At 40.4% G+C, this 22,081-nt stretch overlaps 1 protein-coding gene across 1 annotated transcript; it reads left to right on the top strand.

Annotated features, from left to right (window-relative positions):
* Nucleotides 1–7,552: 7,552 nt before the first annotated feature.
* Nucleotides 7,553–21,460, top strand: enc1 (ectodermal-neural cortex 1). Its single transcript, XM_020526724.2, has 3 exons — nucleotides 7,553–7,985; nucleotides 13,667–15,474; nucleotides 18,468–21,460. Exon 2 carries the CDS (start codon nucleotides 13,673–13,675, stop codon nucleotides 15,446–15,448), a length of 1,776 nt encoding a protein of 591 aa, XP_020382313.1. The 5' UTR covers nucleotides 7,553–7,985; nucleotides 13,667–13,672; the 3' UTR covers nucleotides 15,449–15,474; nucleotides 18,468–21,460.
* The last annotated feature ends 621 nt before the right edge of the window (nucleotides 21,461–22,081 follow it).

The following is a 22,081-nucleotide window of genomic DNA, read 5'->3' as shown; positions in this document are numbered from 1 at the left end:
TTATTACAAAGAGATCAAAATGTGCTTCATGTGAGAAATGTTGATGTGCTGAGGTTGAAGGAAGCAAAGCATATTGTTGAGGTGATGTGAATTGTTACTTGTGCAGTACCTCGTCTGTGTTGTGAATTATGGTATTGACCCTGGATATAAAATTTAATTCTGCAGAACTGACAATCTTAACCTTGATAGACACATCAAATTACACAAAAATGTTGCTTGTTTTGTTCTGACTTAATTATCTTTGCCCAGCTGGTGCTACACATGCTATAGCAAGCAAGTAGAATTCAGCTGCTTGTTGATGATAAGCATTTAAACTACCCTCTGGAATGTGTACAAAAATCATATGGGGAGTGGCAAATATTGTGGCTTGCAGAGCCTTTTAGAATTCTTTGGCAAATATTCTGAGGAATAGACTATGTCATATCACCATATTAATCAACGCAACTGAAATACATCTTCAGTAGATTTTTTTAAACAATCTTGAAAGAAAGAAACATGATTGATTATATCTTTTCTTAGAAGGTATTCATGAATTTCGCCATTGAGTCATCAGCTCAGGCACTGGACTATAACCATGCCAATCTATTTATATGTTTTGCCCCAGTTAATAATGCAATAAACTAAGCCAACTAACATTGCAAACCAGAATCTTTCTCTACTTCCTTGGAAGCATAATGCAGCATGCTTAATCAAGGCAAGTGCCTTGATTATTTTGTTGCATTACAACTGGAAATTCATCCTAATTCAAAAAAGATGTTTCATTCAATAAAAGAAAACTAAGTTACTTTTTCACCTTCACTGGTTGGTAATGTCAGAGTGCAGATTCCTTGCCCTTTACACAGTCCATTCCATTAATTTCAATATATTGAAATTTAGGCACGTACCACAATGGTTGCAGTGGAAGTGCTCCACCAGATTATCACCAACAGCAAAGACAAAAGTCAAGCCATCAGTTTACAATGCTGACATCATTATTTTCAGAATAATGTTTCAATACTTTTCAAGAAGACTGAAATGAGATATCCAATGGGCGACAGAGCACATCCTTAACATGTTTGAAGCACAGAAGTTAGTTCATCAATGTCTTACATTATTATTTATACACTCAGAAGGAAATATGCTCAAGCTGAATTGTCTTTTTTATGATTCCAACTGATGTTGGACAGCCAAATCCCAGCATGAATCTTGGGGCTTGATAAATCATAAGTTCTATTTTAGCAATTTAATTACTACAGTGGTCATTCACTAACTAGTCACACAAGTCTTCCAATGTACTTTAAACAAAAGAATATAATTTCATTGCACTAGGGAGAAAAGAACAAAGCACTTTCAATATACAACAAACCATAATATAAGCAGAAAAAATAAACATTTAACTCTGTTCTCATAACATCATTTACAGATGCTTAACCTCAATGAAATATCTGTCCTGCCTTCATTTTAAGATGTCTTAGTCAACTGACTTTCTGTACACTTGCCAGATGCAGTTTTCTCTGAATCACTCAGAGACACATATGTGCAGACAGATTCACTGATTCTTTCCCCATCCTCCTTCTTGTACAGCTAAAATAGCTTAAAATGTGCTGTCAGTTCTGATAGCCTGACAATTTTTTTTCCCCAATTCTCACAGCCTGGAGACTTCTACAAGCTATATATTTCTATTAGTAAGACTTTACTTCTACTGAAATAAACCTTCTAGAGGTCCCTGACCCTCTATTTCTCTTAAGATCATAAAACCCACCTTAGCAAACATTCAGTAATTAACTCCCCAGGTAGTATATCTAATTGTTTAACTTAAGTCACATGCTTTCTCAGAAATGGTGCTTGAACTCACTGGCCTCATAAAAAACAGTAACCTTCACTGAAATACAACCAAAAACCCATCTACCTCTACTGCAGAATCAAAATTTCAAAATCAAAATAATAAAGTAATAATCTTTGTCATATCTTTTAAAAATGACAATCTTCTTGATTTCAAAGCACTTTGATCATTTTAATCAATTCTGTTGTCAATGAAACCTGCGATAAGTCTCATGTAACAATGCAAATGTTGTTGCCATGTAATTTACTGTGGAAGTGGTATTCATTGTTTTCTATTGAGATTGACTTGGCTCTGCGAACAATAGAGTTTTAGATTGATTGATTGTGCCCAGTTGAGAGAGCCTACATTGAAATTGTATTGCTCATCGACAGGCAAATTAAGACACTAGAACATCCATAACTTCAATGGAAGGTTATAAGACAGCACTCTTTGGACCTAATGGATCATCTTGACCGAAAGTTAACTGAGGTCAGAGTTGTCTATGCTTTGGTTGTAAGTTAGAAAAAGCAGATGGAGAAAGGATGATAGTTATGAATTCTTTATTTGGTATAGTTGACACACTTCTTATTATGCATCTAAAATAATTTGGAAGACATAAGGAATTACATGTAATCTAATTTTTTGAAGCCAATTGCAGTAACAGCATTGTAGACCAGTGTATACAATCACACATTTCCTATTGAAAATATTATATCACTTTTAAGAAATATAACATTCATTTGGTTGCCCTGGAACTTGAGGAATTTAGCAATTAGTTACCAACTAAAGGTTTATCAGGGTTCTGGATCCAAAACGATCTGTCACTCAAAACGTTGAAAGTACTTATCACCCTCTATTAAATGATTGGAAGAATCATGAACTGAGACTAGAAGGGCATCTTGGGGAAGTAGTGAAAAAATGCTGTGACATTATATATGGCTCCCCTTTTGAGTGGCTCGGATGTTTTCTGTGGAGACTGTGACATTCTATCAATATGATGGATGGAAGAATCTTCTGCTCAGACCATTTTGCATATCCAGTTGAATAAAGAAGTAGCATGAAATTAGTAGACCAGTTAGGTGAAAAATCATAGAATTGTTGAATGATTATGGCACAGAATGAGTTCAGTTGGCCTATAATGTAGTTGTTGTCTGTCTGTAAGAGGGACTTGCCTAGGCCTACTTCTCTGCCTTTTTTTCTGTAGCCCTGCAAATTTTTCATTTTGGATAATTATCCAAATTACATTAAAGGCCTTGATTGATTCTGCCTCTACCGCACTCCGAGACTGTGCATTCCAGGTAAAAATAGGAAAATGATGTAATAAAAATATATTAATCTGGGCTAATCTGGATCGAGCCCTTTGACATTTTCCTATCCTTAAGTATGATAATGAAAGGGCACTATTTGCATTTCCAAAAGCTGCTTCAGCATTTATAGGCTACATTAATTGGTGGTTATTTTAACATTCATAGGTTGCATAGCATTAATTAATCTGTGGAAGATTAAAAACCGCAGGGAATGTGTTTACTGTAAAACCTGAAAAATTATTCTAATGCGTTCAGGTTTAAAACTTAGCTTTATGAATCACAATGTAGAACAATTTCCAAATAAATGATAAATTTATCCATTGATTTATAGAGTATGCAAAGTAAGCACAATATAAAACGTTGAGAGTTATGGATTATAGTTCATAATAATATGCTTCATTCTCTTCAGACTGTGCAAAACAGCCACATCAATCTTAACTAACCTACAAGGATGGCAGTAATGCAAAAATTGCAGGATTCCAGCACTACATCTAATAACTTGTCTAAAGCATATTATTAATTGGAATGTTAACGTTATCATAAATCCTAATGAAAGAAAAGTGTTGACCTGCAACCACTCTGGCAATGTTGAAAATGAAATAAAATCACATTACCCTGTAGGACAGACAATATTTATAAAACACATGCAATCAGTGGCAATTAGACATAAATATGCACCTGGATATTAAACTTTCATAAATTTAGGTGACATAATCATGTACTGAACAAGTTTGTTTCATTGTAGTTTATTTTAACGGCTTAATCAATCTTTAGTACATTTATTACAAACAAATTATGAGACACATCATCACCCACATCCTGTGTAATGTATTGTTTCATCCATACATTTCCAAATCTAACTAATGCAGTGTTTTAGAACAAAGAATCATGGGCTGGATTTTCTGAGGAGTGGCAATCACACACAGGTTACCGTGCTGTTTTACGCAATGAAAGAACTCTGCTTTGAACACCCTTTGGATCTTTTGGGAAAATGAAGATACTTGAAAAGCCAATTAAATGATTTTTTAACCCTCAATTTTGAGTCTAACATTCACGACATCTGACCAGTCAGAAACTTGTCATGATCAGTGGACTGAGGGCTCAACAGAGTTAACTTCTTCACTGAAAGTGATGTATGTGGTCAGGCTTTGATTAGTAAAACTTGAAGCATTCCAAGATGGGAAATACTGTACATAACACTCTCGGAGACAAAAAGTGTTATCATTGTCAGACAAATTATTTCAGGAGATTCTGATCGGGGCACGTTGGGAAATGCAGAGCCATACTTCCAATCTTATGGATCGCTCATAGTGTAGAGCAGGCAAGGGAAGGCAAACCTTGTCACGCTCTTTCATGACAATCATTGCCATATGCTGTAATTTAAAGACCTAGCATCATATATAGCTACTTTGTCAACTCCTGCAAAAGGTTAAGTACATAAGGTAAGTGTGAGGTTAAAATGCTGAAAGGATACGGTGTTGGGGATAGGGTGCCACGTAGGTAGGGTGCCAAGTAGGTGGCATGCCAAATGGGTAGGGGATAGTGGTGGTTCCAGGTGAGTACCTGATGGAAGGGGCCATTTCATCAGGTGGTTGGGTGCTGGTAAGTAGGGTGCCACAGTACAAGGTAACAATGGAACCAGATAAATTATAGTTAATAAATATTTACACTGGGTCAGGGTAGGGCAGGGGTCTTGGGTCAGCAACAGAGCAGGGTGGGGTCAGATTTGGCAGTAAGGTGCTGTGTGTCTAGACTGGAGGGACATGTTGTGTTGTTAGCAGGGTGGGGTTGTTGATCCAACAGCAGTGGTGGTGTTGGGTCTGGTGTGGTAGTTGGGAGTTGGTAAAAGGGTGGGGGGATTGTCAGGTCTTTCAGAAGGCAAAGGGGGGGGGGGTAGGGGTCCGGGGGGAGTGGGGGCAGGGGTGGGTGTGAGCTCGTTTTAGGTCCAGAGCAGGAAGTAGCATTAGGTATGGATCAGGAAGGGGGCCGTGAGGTCCATCAGTTGGGGAAGGAGACGTTATATGCTGGGGATGGGGTAGTCTGGACTGAAGGAGAATTTGATATGAACATGCTGACATCTTCAATGGTTTGAGTCCCATCATTATGCATGGTCTCTGATATCAGCATCCAACTATTTTGGACTCATGAGGATGCATAGCTGTGCCTGTCCTTCACTGGTGCTGTATCTGTCAGTTATGTACCATTGTGCAATGTGTTTAGATATACGGGTGTTGTGTGTGCAAGCTGTAAGATGTGTGAGCCTTGCAACAGGACTAAGTGTTTGAGGTGGAAATGATACTATAAATGTTGGCTGTGAATGTTACAGCTTGCTGCTAGGTGAGTGATGGGGATATAATGAATTGAGCTGTGTGTGAAGCTAGTTGTGCAGTTGGTGCATTATGGCATTTGAAGATACATTCATTAGCTTTTGTCACTTGTGCGGGAGGCTATTGAACTTCTTTTAACACTACATCTAGGTCCTTTGGTCTAGACTCCTGGCTTTGATCTTGGTAGGTATCAGGTATCACTTCCTTTTGAATGTTAGTCAGGGCAGGCTCTCTACCTCTTTTGCTCTCCACCTCTTGCACCAACATTCCCAGTGCAGTATTGATAAATCTTGGGAGCCCATTCTTTAACCTCTCTCCCAGGTCAAATTCAGAGTGAGCTCAAGCGGTTGCTTCAGTTCAAATGCATCCACCCATGATAAGAGGTGCAGACTGATTTTTAGTATTGTAGACTAGCTTGAATTCATGCTAACCCCCTAGGATTTTGTGACCCTAGCTCATACACTCAGCCACTTATCAATGGCCTGGTTCAAGAAGACAGCTCATCACCACCTTCTCAAGGGCAACTGGGCACAGGCAATAAATGCTGGCCAGCCAGCGACACCTACATCTCCCAGATGAATAAGAAAAATAAATTAAAAAAGCTGGCAGTGTTAGCATTCTCTCTGCATGGGAAGCAATGGAAAAGGTTAATGGCACATCACGATCCTTGTTCTCTAGCTTTGTGGCCAGCAGATCCCCGATATAAAGTGTTGCTCATGTAGAGTAAGAGCACTGCTCTTTTTGACTGATATGCATACTTGCTGCTCATACTTTAAGGTGAGCACAGTCATTGGTACAGAAATGCCACTGATTGCATTAACTGACATAAAAGTCTTTGGAATTTCCTTCTTCAAAAAGCAGCGTGTACAGAATCTTTAAATATTTTTAAGGCAGAGGTAGATAGATAGATTCTTGATTATCAAGGGCGTGAAAGATTATTGGGGGTGTGCAGGAATGTAGTGTTGAGGTTAAAATCAGATTAGCATGATCTTATTGAATGGTGGAGCAGGCTTGAAGGGCTGAGTGGCCTACTCTTGCTCCTTAGTAGTTCTGTGTGTTCATATGCTGAACATAACACTATTCATATAGGCTGATGTTGAACTGGTACTGTTTACATTGACTGATGTGGACATAACAATATTTATATGAATTGTCTTGGTTTCATAGAATCCCTACAGTGTGGAAACAGGCCCTTTGGCCCAACAAGTCCACACAGAACCTCAGAGCATCCCACCCAGACCCATCCCCCTATAACCCACCTAATCTACACATCCCTGAACACTACAGGCAATTTAGCATGGCCAATCCACCTAACGTGCACATTGACATGGGGAGAATGTGCAAACTCCACAGAGACAGTCGCCTGAGGCTGAAATCAAACCTGGGTCCCTGGTACTGTGAGGCAGCAGTGCTAACCACTGTGCCACTGTGCTGCCCCTTTATCTATATAACAACAGATACAGCAAAAAGAAACAACTACAACTCAGCGGGTCAGGCAGCATCTGAGAAGAGAAACAGAGTTAATATTTCAGGTGGATGACCTTTCAGCAGAACTGAAGAGAAATGGAAATGTAACATTATTTCTCTTGATATGAAAATAGAACTGGGGAGTTTTTCCAGGCGTCTTATTCTAATTTCAGATTTTCAGCATCTGTAAATAGTTTGCTTTTGTAATAGAGACATTGTTGTTCCTAGAATAATGGCATCATTTACCCTAAATGTGGAAAAGTACACCCTTATGCTTGTTATTTTTTAAAGTGCACAATGTGTACGTATAAGTGACTGTGACTGTGATTGCGCGAGTTCTTGTGTGACTTTATATTTAAATGCAAATACTATGCTTCAGTCAAAGGCTGGGGGAAATGATCTATCAGCATAGCTCTCTAGCCGGTGAATTCACTTACATAGCACATGCCTGCAGTTCACTGTCAGCATTTTCTTCTGTGAAAGGGAGAAAATAGATAACATTTCGTGAAAATAACAGCCTATCAAAAGACTGTCTGCAGATCCGCTCTCCAGTAAGTGGCTGCGGTCCTCGGGCAGTTTTCCTGTGCTGGCTTTGGGCTGGGACATTCGCTGTTGGCGATATCAGGCCAGTACCAGTCGCTTCACTTTAAAGACGGTCAGCCAAACCGGCCACAGGCAGGCACTGAACAGCTGACTGGCTTGGAAATGCTACAAGGCACAGAGCATCTGAGCTCGGCTGCGATCTCCCTCACAGTATAAATCGCCCTGCTCAGTGTCAGCACTCATTCTCTGTCTGTGTGTGTGTGCGTGTAGACAGCCACAGTGTGCTCTCTGAACATCGCACCGACTGTTTGCTTCTCTCAGTCAATCACCTGGCTGCCAGGCGCTTTGCTCTACACTGTATACAGTGTGGAACAACCACTCCCCTCCTCTGACACTCCGTTCGCTCTTTCCCCAGCCACAGCCGGCTCGCAGCCTTCTTCCCAGCTCCAGGCACAGCGAGGCCAATCGTCCGGGCGGGCACGTCCCGTACTAGCCCAAGACTATGTTGTTCCTCGCCGGATCGTCTACTGACAAGTTTCGGTGAGTCCATGTTTCTGCTCACGCCTACCAACAGGCCAACAGATTATAATGGTTGTGATAAAAGAGGAAGTTTAACTGAGATACTGGGTTTATTAAGCGACTGTCACAGAGGGACTGGAGTTGCGTGGGACAGTTAGACTGGAACACAGACTGAGGGGCTGGGTTAACTGAGAGTCTGGGGTAACAGTGTAGAGACTGGATAAATGTGAATCTAAGGTAACAGTGTGGGGACTGTGCAACAGTGTAGGATCTGGGTAACTGTCGGATCTGGGTTAACAGTGTCGGATCTGGGGTAACAGTGTCGGATCTGGGGTAACTGTCGGATCTGGGTTAACAGTGTCGGATCTGGGATAACTGGTGCTAGGTAACAGTGTGGGGACTGGATAAATATGGATCTGGTATAATTGTGGGTACTGGTGTAACAGTGTGGTCTGGTGTAACAGTGTGGGGACTGGGTGTGGGATAAATAGTGTGGACAATGGGTTACCAGTTGGGGACAGAGTCTGGGGTAACAGTGTGGGTCTGGGGTAACCATGTGGGTCTGGGGTAACCGTATGGGTCTGGGGTAACAGTTTGGGGGTTGGGGTAACGGTGTGGGAACTGGGTAAATGTGGATCTGGGGCAACAGCGTGTTAGCTGGGGGTAACAGTATGGTGGCTGGGGGTAACAGTGTGATGGCTGGGGTAACAGTGTGGGGCAGGGTGGGCGGTTTCCACTGTATACTGGTTGATTGTTATTTGGAGCAGACAGGAGCTACTATGTAAACTGTCCTCTCTCTGTGTGCCTGGTGACTTGCTGTGCAGCCTCTCTCTCTCTCTCTGCCTGTTCTGTGTGCGGATGCCTATTTGCTGCCTGGACTTTCTGTGCTCAGCAGCATGTTTGAAAAGAGCCGCTGTTTGCTCTGAGCCGGCAGCTGCTGATCTCTCTCTCTCTCTCTCTGCCATCTTCAATCGGCGAGCGGATGCCGGCTGTAAAACTTAAACCAACTTGACTCTCGGTGAAGCGATAGGTTTACACGTAAGTAAAACCGGGAGGGGGCGAGAGGAACAGGCGTTGGGGGGGGGGGGGGGTGGGTAAATGATTTAACTCTATTTGAATGTACCTTACCGAGTTCCATTCATCACACACGACTTTTGTGTCTGTAACATTTGGTACATCAGACGATAATTTACATGTTAATGTCAAATTCGGAGCCGGGGAGTCCCTTTGTGTGTCCCCGAGAGCCGTTTTCTTTCAGTGAGAGTCTGCTAAAGGGACTGAGCACACTCCCATCTCGCTGGTGATGAACAGGAAGGAAGCTTCAGAGGATGAACGCCCCTCATTTGTACAGCCGGACCGTTAGAGTTGAAACTAACACTGGGGATGAAACTAAGCATCACAAAACCAATCCCAGTTTCTGCAGCAGGAAAGGTCAATCGGGCTGGTCAGGCAGGGAGTGCGGTTGAATTGAATGATATAGAGACGCCTGTGATACAATCACATGTTTTCTCATTGTATCCAAGTTTGAACTTGATCTCTCTCTAAGAACCTCTAGTTAATTCTCCTGGTATAATTTTCCGAGCACGGATGTATTTGTGGCAAGTCCGCATGACTTTATTTGAATGATGTTAATCGGCCGTGCAGTAAAATAGAGAGAGAGAGACAGAGCAACATACTGTGGAGGATCCATGTGAGAGCAGACTGTCAGATGTATCTCTTGTTTACTTTGGCGGGAGCAAGTGATGCTTTTTGTTAAAACCGACTTTTTAAAAAAAATCCAGCCACAATCATTGCAACTTTCACAAAGTTTTGGCTGCCTCCCCTTCTTTAAGGAAAAAAAAATTCCCAATAGAAACGTGAAGATTTTGTTTAAGGCTTCAGCGCGGTTGTGATTCAAATCAAAGGCAGAAACTCGCCGCTTCACACGTGTGAGTTATCACTTGTGGGGTTTGCTTTTGGTCAGCAGCCAAGCTTATGTTGGCTTTGAGGAATCGCCCACTTCCGTAGAAGGAAGAGAATGGCTCGCCACTGACAATGGGTCTCAGGCATTTCTGTGCCTTGTGCCAAGGGCTGCAAATTACAAAGTGCACTGGGTCTTTTCCACATGAAGGCCCCCCCCCCCCCCCCCCAGTAAATCGCACGGGTGAGGGACCCTGCTTAATGACTGCTTTCAGCTCCAGCTGCGAGCGCTCCAAGGTACAGTAACAGCGACGATTGTGTTTATTCAGTTCAAAGTAAAGGTTAGAGAAGGAAAGCACCAGCAAAGGGAAAGCGGCCTCATAACGCTGGGACAACAAGGTGTAGAGCTGGATGAACACAGCAGGCCAAGCAGCATCATAGGAGCAGGAAGGCTGACGTTTCGGACCTGGACCCTTCATCAGAAATGCTGGGCTCCACTTTATCTGTCGTTTCGAGATGCAGAGCAACCGTCGGATGACAGAACAGGGGGAACTGGGTCTGTTACCCATCTGCACACCTGCTCATTCTTCATGTCCAGGAATAAAACGTGGCTGTGCATAATCTACAGAGCTAGAGAAAAGTACTCATTAATTCAGTGACATTCAGTAATTTAAAGGGATACTGCATTCACACACACACACACACACACACACAAACCCTGGCCATCTTTTTTATGTAAGAAAGACCAGTTTTAAACACATTGCAGACTAGACAATGATATCGTGAAATATAGCTTACCCCATGAAGAAGTAGAAAAGTTTTTTTTATTTATTCACGGGATGTGGCCATCTCTGGCTGGGCCAGCATTCATTGCCCATCAACCACATTGCTATGGGTTTAGAGTCACATGTAGAGCAGACCAGGTAAGGACAACAGTTTCCTTCCCTAAAGGGCATTACGAACCAGATTTTTTTTTCAACAATCAACAACAGATTCATAGTCATCAATAAACTCTTAATTCCAGATTTTTATTGAATTCAAATTCCACCATCTGCTGTGGATAGGATTCAAACCCAGGTCCCCAGAATGTTATCTGGCTCTCTGGATTAACAGTCCAGTGATGATGCCACTAAGCCATTGCCTCCCCTAAAAGACTTTTGCTTGAATAATAATTAGGTAATGCAAACAAATAAGCTGCCACTTTTGACTTATTGTCACTTCCCAGAATGATGAGGAACTTAGAGCATCAATTGACTTGAATATCTATCAAAGTGCAGTGCCATGATGTAAATTAGTTACTGGATATGGCTGATGTTAATAGACTGGAAGATGGTATGCCATGCAAATCAGTAATACTGATATGAGCTCTCCTTTGAAAGTGAGTTACTGGTTCTAATTAGTTTTTAAATGGGAAAGGTGTCCTTAGATCATTTTATCTCAGGGACACTGCGGAATATTTAAATAAACATTTCAAGAGAGGCAGGTCCCTGAATAATATGTTCCAAAACAATTCAAATGTAAATTGTTGATTTTCTGTGAATTGCTTCAATTGTTTTTAATATTTTTAATAGATCTCCATTTAGAATGAGATGAGGAGAAATTTCTTCACCTAGGGAGTGGTGAGCCTGTGGAATTCTCTGCCACTGAAAATGGTTGCAATCAAAACATAGAATGTTTTCAAGAAGGAGTTAGATATAGTTCTTAGGACTAAAGGGACCATAGGATATGGGTTGAAAGTGGGAACAGGAGACTGAGTTGGATGATTACTCATGATCATATTAAATTGCAGAACTGGCTCAAAGGGCCAAATGGTACACTCCTGCTCCTATTTTTTTGTGTTTTTATTAGTTACATTCAGCAAACAACCTAAGAGGAAATGTTTTAACTAAGAACAATATGACTCAAATTGATACCTTGATGACAGAATCTGTATTGCATCTTCTTTGGGTCACATGGTTGTGAATATACTGGCTATTTTATTTTGTGTACATTTGCATCTTATTAATTAGAGTATGGTATGTAGAATGAAATCTATTGGCCTCATTCTTTAATTGTATCACGGCAATCTTTATGTGCATCCCTACAAAGGTGTGATGCAAAATCATTTCAGTGGCTTGAATTCTCTTTGACATGAATGTTGATGCAGGCTTGAAATGTTCCAGTAATTGACGGTGGTAAAATAGAAAAATGTACTTTTATTGTGGCCCTCAAAATATAGGTGTTTAATTTTAACACACTTTTGAAATAAAGATAATCAATTTAAGCTCTGGGAGTGAAACCAAAATAGAAACACAATCTGAAAGCTTACAATGTTGGCAAAATAGAGCAGCTACATTACACATTGTATTATACCTTGCAAAGCAGTGAGATGAATACTTTGTAATTTATATTTGGCATTGATTGGGGGCAAAACTGTTGGTCAGAATATCAGGACAGTTTCTCTTTGGGATCGTTTACCCTTATCTAAAGTGTAAGACAAGTTCTTAGTATATTTAAAGGATTGCAGTTCCTTATCTCTGCATAGGAGTGTCAGCCTAATTCTGTTCAGATGCTGGAATAAGACTTGAACTTACACTATCAATCTCAGTGATGACCTTCACACAAACCAAGCATATATGAGAGTTGTTGACACTATTTATCTTGAGGAAAGCGTTTAAGATTTGAAGAAAATCGTATTTAGGGCACTCGTCTTATGGACCTAATGTACAGCAGTATGCACGTTAATTTTGCGACAGCTTTTCCACCATATCAATAAACTACAGGGTTTAAATCACATTTTAATACAGTCAAATGTGCAATATTCTTGTGCAAATACTGTCTATTTGTCATCTCTAATTACTCCCATCAGTACCAACAGTAACAGACATCATCAATATTGCACATCGCTGTTAATACGATCTCTCCAGAAATAACCAGTGTGCGGAAGGACAGCAATATAATTGGTTTAAAAACAGAAAATGTGAAACGAACTGAGCAGGCATCTGTGGAGAGAGAAACAAAGTTAGCTTTTCAAGTCCAAAGACTCTTCGTGGATGCTGCCAGACTTGCTGAATTTCTCGAGCATTTTCTTTTTATTTTGGATTTCTAGCATCTGCAATATTTTGCTTTTACAAAATTTGTTTTGCTGAGTGCACCATTCAAATGGACCTAATACACAAATTACACATTCCCTTCCACTTTATATTGGAATCCTAGTGACAACAATGAATACTGTATAATTATGGCTTTAGCAGTGCAGCATTAGACTGCAAATCACAGACTTCACCTGGGTTTTAACATTATTGAAAGAAACCACCAGATGGAGCACTTTGGATGAGAGCAGGAAAAACTGGCTGAGCAGGTTTATATCCTGCACAATGGACATCCATGGCCACATGCAATACCTAAGACATTAATAAAACGCTGGAATATAATAAAAATGAAACTGGACTTAAACAATAACCATAAACCAATATTCATGATTAATATGGATAGTAATTCCTATGAAAATTAAAACTAGACCTTTTGTTTATGGTTTTCACAGAATAACTGGAAGAATTACAGAATGCAAACTCCCACAACACTGGCCATCCAGAATTGCAAATAATTGAAATTGAATTTGACTTATTCACTTATTGCCTTTGGGCTGAAATATGGAGGGTGGGCAATGAATGGTAATTTGAAAGATCTGCAACAAATATCACCAAAACATTCTCTATGTATGTTATATGTGTCTAGTTTCTTCAATTGAAAATTAACTTGTGAGACTTTGCATTCAAGAAAAAAATGAATGAACTGGATTTCTGCATTTCTTTTCCCCACAGTGTTTGATGAGAATGTCAGTCAGCATGCACGAGAATCGGAAATCAAGAGCTAGCAATGGCTCAATGAATATTTACCTCTTCCACAAAGCTACATATGCCGACAGTGTTCTTATGCACCTGAATCTTCTACGACAACAGAGACTTTTCACAGATGTCCTCCTCCATGCAGGAGAAAAGACCTTTCCATGCCACAGGGCTGTGCTGGCTGCGTGTAGCCGATATTTTGAAGCTATGTTCAGTGGAGGATTACGTGAGAGCAAGGACAATGAAGTAAACTTCCATAATTCAATACACCCAGAGGTTCTGGAGCTCCTCCTAGATTATGCTTACTCATCTCGAGTTCTTATTAATGAAGAAAATGCAGAATCCCTTCTGGAGGCTGGGGATATGCTGCAGTTCCAGGATATCCGTGATGCTTGTGCAGAATTCCTGGAGAAAAATCTCCATCCGACGAACTGTCTTGGCATGCTGCTGCTCTCTGATGCCCATCATTGCACCAAGCTTTATGAGCTGTCCTGGAGAATGTGCCTCAGCAACTTTCCAACAATCAGCAAGAGTGAAGATTTCCTGCAGCTGCCAAAGGACACATTGGTGCAACTTCTCTCTAGCGAAGAGCTGGAGACAGAAGATGAGAAGCTTGTGTATGAGACCACCATAAAGTGGGTGAAGTATGACGTGAATAGGCGCCACTGTTGTTTGCCAGAACTGTTGCAAACGGTTCGATTGGCTCTGCTACCAGCTGTTTATTTAATGGAGAATGTGGCCATGGAAGAGCTTATAACCAGGCAGATGAAGAGTAAAGAGTTGATTGAAGAGGCAATACGTTGCAAATTAAAGATTTTACAGAATGATGGAGTGGTGACAAGCCTTTGCGCCAGACCTCGTAAAACAGGTCACGCCTTGCTGTTGCTTGGAGGACAGACTTTCATGTGTGACAAAGTTTATCTAATAGACCATAAAGCAAAGGAGATCATTCCAAAAGCAGATATTCCCAGCCCCCGCAAAGAGTTTAGTGCATGTGCAATTGGCTGCAAGGTATATGTGACTGGGGGGCGTGGGTCAGAAAATGGCGTGTCCAAAGACGTTTGGGTTTATGACACTCTTCACGAAGAGTGGTCAAAATCTGCTCCAATGCTTGTTGCGAGGTTTGGACACGGATCTGCTGAGCTGAAGCATTCTTTGTATGTGGTTGGTGGACACACTGCAGCCACAGGACGGCAGCCAGCATCACCTTCAGTGTCTCTCAAACAAGTGGAACAGTACGACCCAGTGACCAATAAGTGGGCAATGGTGGCCCCTCTTCGAGAAGGTGTCAGCAATGCAGCTGTGGTTAGTGCCAAGCTGAGGCTGTTCGCCTTTGGTGGTACTAGCGTGAGCCATGATAAACTGCCCAAAGTACAGTGCTACGACCCATGCGAAAATAGATGGACTGTGCCAGCTACCTGCCCTCAGCCGTGGAGGTACACAGCTGCAGCTGTGCTAGGCAACCAGATTTTTATCATGGGTGGGGATACTGAATTCTCAGCATGTTCTGCATATAGGTTCAACAGTGAGACTTACCAGTGGACCAAGGTTGGGGATGTGACTGCGAAGCGAATGAGCTGCCATGCTGTAGCCTCTGGTAATAAACTCTACGTAGTCGGGGGCTATTTTGGCACACAGAGATGTAAAACACTAGACTGCTATGATCCTACTTTGGACACATGGAATAGCATAACTACTGTACCATATTCATTAATTCCGACAGCATTCGTTAGCACATGGAAGCATCTTCCTGCATAGAAGAAGAATTCTTCAATATTTCATAGGTAAGGAGTTCTTCAATTCATGGGCAAGAGTCAAGTTAGTGAAGTAAGCCATTGGAAATGAAAAGTAAGCTGCAAAACAATTGAAAATAAAGCGAGCTCCAATGGGAAACTGACATGCCTTTTTCATGGTGAAGCTGTGATGCCAAGGGAGGACACAACCCCATTGTCCAACAGAATGATGTAGGACAGTGAAAAGTAATACGACCTTTCCTGAAGGATGTACACCAGGTTCTATCTCATGTCACCAAGGCCCAATTGTTATTTTAGTCAGAAGTTCATTTTGAGCCCTCCTCCAACCTAGTAGAAGAGGCAGGGTTTTTTTTAACAAATTTACTCCTAGGGCCAAGAGCAACAGGATTGCTCAGGCCTCCCTCCCCTGAAGGAAATGTCAGATTTCTCCTGCCTGGTAGCTTTTCACTATCTCCACAGCCACCCATAGCAGTGAAACCGCTTTCCCATAGCACACCAGAATATTTCGGGTTATTTCAGGCTCCGTCAGTGGCCTCATGCTAACCAACGTTCTATTCCTATCCAGCTCCAATCTACTCGGCCTCATGCTGCTCAGGTCAGGATGGTTTGCCTTTCACCAAACCCCAGCCTGCCCAACTCCTATACCCAAGTTAAAATTGGGGCTTTAGTGTCCTGGAAGGTGGTGCTGCCAACATTTTATTTTTCACACTAATTTGTGCAAAGTCAGATATAGTATATAATTAATGAGCATTTGTGTTTGAATGCAAGACTTTCCAATTAGAAAATGCTACGACAGAAGCAGTATGGTTTGAAAATAACATAAACGGGTGCATTTGTCCTAGAGATCATATCACTGAATGTTTAAGTAATCCTAAGAAAACAAGCTAGATTACCTATATACAGTATAAACAAATGCTTTAATTTAATCTTAGAACCTGCCATTCTGCAGTGATTTATTTAGTTTCAACATAATGGCCTGTCATAAAGCTGGCTAGCAGCCAATGAGTTATGAAGAGAAACAAAGATGAAGCAATAAAACGCATAACATTTCCTGCATTAACTTTGCAGGTTCCTTTTTATTGATATTTGTAGTCAGTGTCCTAGAAGGTTAATGTAATATTAATCCCCCATTCCTGATTTCATGACTCAATTGTTTCTAAGAGCACCATGTTGACAGGTTTTTAATGACAGGCTAAAGCAGAGGGGATCAGTAACAGACTAATTTTGAAGTCAAATTAACTGTCTATTGTCCTTGGAGCTAGAAGGGAGTGCGAGGGGCTGGACGAGAAAACTGCTAATGGAGATTTGCACAGCAGCACAAAAAGCTGATGGAAATCACAGTTGGCTTTTCACTTTCACTTGTGTGACCCTCACAGGACAAGTGGCCTGCATTCACTCTTCTTTCGACATTAGGGAGTCCCACTGGTTACAGTCCAGAGTTGGAACAATAAACATGTTGAATTAAAATTGCATACACAATGTAATTCTAATGGAACAAAGCTATTTTGTAATCCAAACCAGAATGTTCCCTGTAATTAGCACAATACTCTTTTGATACTTTTGTGTATGATCTAGATTTTTCTAAACATGTTTTTTCTTCCTTTTATTTTTGATAGCTTAGTGAAGAATACTGTTTTGAGGTCATGATTATAGTTCATTTAAAAAAAACTCATTAAATTAAGGCACTTTATACCACACAGCAGGTGAGATGGGATTGTCATAGCCTTAAAGGCTTGCACAGTTTTTAGTTATATTGCAGTTTCTCCTATTATTGGCTTACATTTCTTGTTTAAATGTTTTCGTTTTAACCTGCTGGAGCTGATTATAAGTGTTTTCCATGCATTTTGCATTTAGTCTCGCTTTAAAAGTCCAGATTCACTTGATGTACATTTTTTCCTTTCAATAGAAAGGTAAATGTTGCCAATATTTCACAATCACAGTCACAATCACTGTGACTGTTTTTGCTTATTTTTATAATCAGCACTTTTCATTTAAATATTGTAGATTTGGAAACATTGCCATAAATGGTTTAATATTGGATCTTATTTAAATGTATATAAATATCCAGCCCACTAAATTAACAATGGCTAACCTTAATTTAAGATGTTTTGAAATATTCAGTCAGTACAGCTTTGTTCACACTGAATTGAATGGATGGTGTGAGAGTTGGGAAAATCTCTCAGTAATTGAGATTCACTACATCCATCCTTTTGATTCAGTACCTAACACATGCCAATGATGATAAATCATGTTTATTACCAGTGTAAGGGATTCAGCTAATGGCTGAACCCAACCACAGAGGACATTTTTGCAAAGAATCCCCACAGCCACATAGGTGTTATATTTCCACTGATCAACAGAGCTTAAACTCGGAGTGTTTGGAGATGTTTACTATAACAAAGAAGAACTTTCTCTCAGGTGAATATGGTGCTTACTTCATCTGTTGCCCATGTTACCTAGCCTTATAAAATTTCTTGTAGTTAATGCAGAATTCTGCCTTCAGGACACATGAATAAGCCACCACTAATGTGCAATAAATGATTTAATCTTTTAGAAAGCCAGAATCATTAACTCAATGCAACCTCATATAGTTTGTCAGTAAAACTTGCCTTGAATATGAATTCATCATTATTCAGTATGTTCGATGCTTTACAATCTAGTGTGCAGAAATGACACTAAAGCTATGATGGCTGTGTTTTGGTGGCAAGTTTGGGCTTGCGACAAAAAAAACTGGAATGGAATACTCCAGGCATTACAATCCCTGTGATCCTGGGCCATGATCTGACCTTACAGATCAGCATTAACAATATGAGCCTGTTCACATCTAACACAAGAAACCACAACATAAACTGAGAACGAATATGGTGAAGAATAAATTGATTTAGTGTTGCAAAATTACAGCCGTTACTCTGTCACCATTCCACTTGGCTGTTACTTTGTTGGAATGGATGAACTGTTGAAGTTGAATGTGAACAGTATTTATAATATGGCCATGTTTCTCTTTTATTTTGTAAAAATTCCAGGACTCCCGATATGAAGATTTTGCATACTGTGAAGCAACGCAACTTAAATGAAGAACATAAAACCTTCTGCATCTGTTAGAGCTAAAATAATTTGGTTTCAGCAACCAGCACCTATTCTGATGTGAAGAAAATAATTTGGTTTCACATACACTTATTCTTCATGATGATGAAGTGATTTCTGAATACGGATTGATTGCCAGATAAATCGTGGACTCATGGCAATATTATTTGACTCCTCCAAAAGTTAAGACTTCTCAATTTGCTGCTGCACTGTCTATAGTCTTAATTAATTTCCAGCATTTATATATGAAACGTTAAATGGCTGTCACCTTGTCTTTGAAAGGCTGGCACCCGCTGTGAGAAGTGGGCAGATTGTGAAGGGTTTGGATGCCGGATTATTCACAGTCTCCCCAGGTCTTCATTAATGGGACCAGGGATCTGGACATTGTTGCTGGCACTGCCTAGGGCAACAATTACCCTGCTTCTGGAGTCTATTGCTGTCGGGCAGGCAAAACCGTTCAGGCTGGGCAGCTGCAAAAATTCAAATGAATCATTAAAGGTTAACTTTACGATAAGAGAGAGGAGGAGAAAAGCATGACCTGAGGATCAGCGATACTGCTTTGATATGAGTCTGTTATTTATGATTACCTTTTTGTAGGATATTTATTGTTAATGATGTTACTTGCACATTGAAATGACAAGTATTCATAAAGTGTATTTTGTGTTTGAGAGTTATTTGCACACTTGTTTAGCAGGAGAAGGGGTGTGTTGGGGGCACTGGGGAGGGCTGAATACATGTCCATTCTCTATCACATTAAACTGGCAAGTGTAAAGCTGCAGTGAAGGGGAGGGGAAATTTCCAATCGGAAACGAGATGAGTACAAAAGCTAGTTCTTAAATTACACTGGACAGAGGCAGTGAGGTCACTTTCTCGCCTGTACCTCACCAGTTTTGCATGGTGTAGTTTTGAACATATGTCCTTGTATCACTAAGCTTCCCAGCACTTACAGTACTTTGAAATAAATACTATTTAGAACATGCAAATTAATCTTGGAGCATGTAAATGTACAAATGTGTACAGACTTCATGTCAGCTGAGCCCAACCCAGGCCATTTCTTTATGCAGTCCCTTTTTACACACAATTATCTTGAATCAGTGAGAGTGAAAATGATCACAGCTGCAAACAGTTTTTGTTGTGATCCAAAGGTCAATGTTTCCTGGTAGGCACAGGCTAGATGAGAGACTGGAGGAAGTTATAGTTTGGAAGATTGAAATTTTGTAGAATTTAGTAAAGGATTTCTGATTGGCATACCTTATGTATGCAGGATTAACATGCTGTGCTACAACAGGCCGATATTAATCCATTTAAGATAAACGAGTCAATGCCCGTCATACCCTTAACTATCACAAAATGCAGTATGATCATGTTAATTCTCCACACTTGCAATCAGAATTTCTGCCCCTTTTCTTTCTAAAGCACCATTTTTCCACAAGTTAAGTGTTAAAGTAAAGGATGAGGCCTGTATCTGAAAATCCGAACAAAGCATTCAGTAACGGTTGTTATTTTATAAGTGGAACTATTTATTTGATCGTTACAGTATTGTTTCAGTGACATTTTTTTGAAGAAATTTGTTGTGAAGAAATAATTCTTGAAACTGTTAGATGAACACTGAAATTTGACAACATAATACACCCAGTGCCAATTAATCGGCCTCTAAAAAGGAGCTTGACTTATTCACTATCCTAACTGTGTATGTTGGATATAAACTAAACATTCATGATTGATCCTATCAGTTGATAAATGCACAACACATTTTGGAATTGAGCCCAACAAACTGACAAGAGTTTAGATTTCTGGTCTATTTGGAGACATTTGGGCCTGGGTGGTTTGGGGGTGGGGATACGTAATGATAAAGGTCCTAATATGTGTTTTGAAGTAACCATTAATTGGAGTAGGGAGTGGACCATTGCTCATGATCCTGCTGGTGATCTTTAAGCAGTGATCCCTGTTGCAGGGTTTTAGTGTGATCGTTTTTGGAGTCGGGGGGGAGTGGAATGGCATGAAAGGCGTTGGGTCAGTAATGATGCATGCACTGCATGGTTGAAGTTCATCCGTGAAGAGTAGTCGTTTTTGGCCAAGGTCTAGTTATAGTCAGTGAACATTTATCAACATGAGTTCTCGCCTTTAGAGGACTGGAGAAAATCATGTTGTGGGGGAGGAAGAGAGTTGATAAAGTGAATAAAGCTAATAAGTGATGGATTAAATAGATGTTTTGTTTGTGAAGTGGAATGATAATATAGTGGTGGATGTTTAATGTTTTGGTGTACTTCATTTGTCTAAAAGAGCTGGATATCGAACTCCAATTTCCTTATAAATCAGCAAAATCAAAATTTTTCACATGATGCAGTTGAGAAAAAAAATACATTATGCATATTTTTGAACACTGAGGCAGGAATAGCAATCATTTCTGAAATGTTTGTTGAAGACTAAAGGCCCTTGAATAATAGCAAAGAGAAGGTAACTAAAAGCAGGGTGGGCCTCAGGCTCTGCAGGGAATGTTCTGGGCTCCCAGTTTTTGAATTGATGTGGAAATTTTGCTTGCTGTTTGACAACTGGGGATCTGCAAAAACACCACACAGTCTGAACAAAATGCACTCCACAGCAGAGTGCACACACAAAGTTGGCGTAAGACAAGGGGGTTCTTCCTATTTTGTCCACTTATCACCATAGCAACACATAGCAAAGCACACTCTTCTATTTCCAATGTAATTGTATAAAGGCCTTTTCATGAGAGCTGACACCTGTCTGACTGAGAGTGATTAGAAATGAATAATGTCTGTACCAACAAGAGTAGATATGTGTGTACAAAATTATGTCAGTGTAAGATTTACTGCAAGCGTTTCCGTTTTTTTACTGCTGGAATGTAACATTTTTGTAAACGTACAATTTTTCACAATGTGAAATCAAAGACATTAAATTGTGTTGCCATTTCTTCCATGTGGCCTGAATTGAGTTATTTTGTCAATACTATAATTCATAGTGACTAATTTAAAATGGGAGATATTGTCGCAATTATTTGGTCCTTTGATTTTTTTTAACTGCTTTGCTTAAAATATGCAGTTATTTTCCAGTTTTATGAGAATTTGAAATGTAAAGGGTGTTATGATGATGGTACTTAATTAGTAATCATTGTCAATCTTCCCTTTGCCACTGATATAAGTAACTGCACACTCTCCAGACTAAAGATGGACAACATTTCCTTTCCTTGTTGGTACTTTCGCAATCAGTTCTGGTCACCACACGTCCAGAAGGATGTAAAGGATGTGGATGTTTTAGAGAGGGTACAGAAAAGGTTTACCAGGATGTTGCCTGGTATGGGGGGATTTTAGCTATGAAGAAAGGTTGGGTAGACTGCGTTTGTTTCCGCTGGAATGCAGGAGGTTGAGGGGCAACCTGATAGAAGTTTATAAGGTTGTGAATGGCATGGACAGAGTGGAAAGTATGACGGTTTTTCCCAGGGTGGAGGAGTCAATTACTGGGGGGACACAGGTTCAAGGTTTGGGGGTGTGGGCGCAGATTAAAAGAGATGTGTGAGGCACGTTTTTCACACACA

The sequence above is a fragment of the Rhincodon typus genome, chromosome 3 (genome assembly GCF_021869965.1).
Source record: "Rhincodon typus isolate 14 chromosome 3, sRhiTyp1.1, whole genome shotgun sequence".
Lineage (NCBI taxonomy): Eukaryota > Metazoa > Chordata > Chondrichthyes > Orectolobiformes > Rhincodontidae > Rhincodon > Rhincodon typus.
The sequence above is the reverse complement of the archived record's forward strand: the minus strand, read 5'-3'. Positions and strand labels throughout refer to the sequence as shown.

Excerpts from the sequence above, each read along its gene's own strand:
- enc1 (XM_020526724.2), top strand. The coding sequence starts at position 13,673 with ATGAGAATGTCAGTCAGCATGCACGAGAATCGGAAATCAAGAGCTAGC.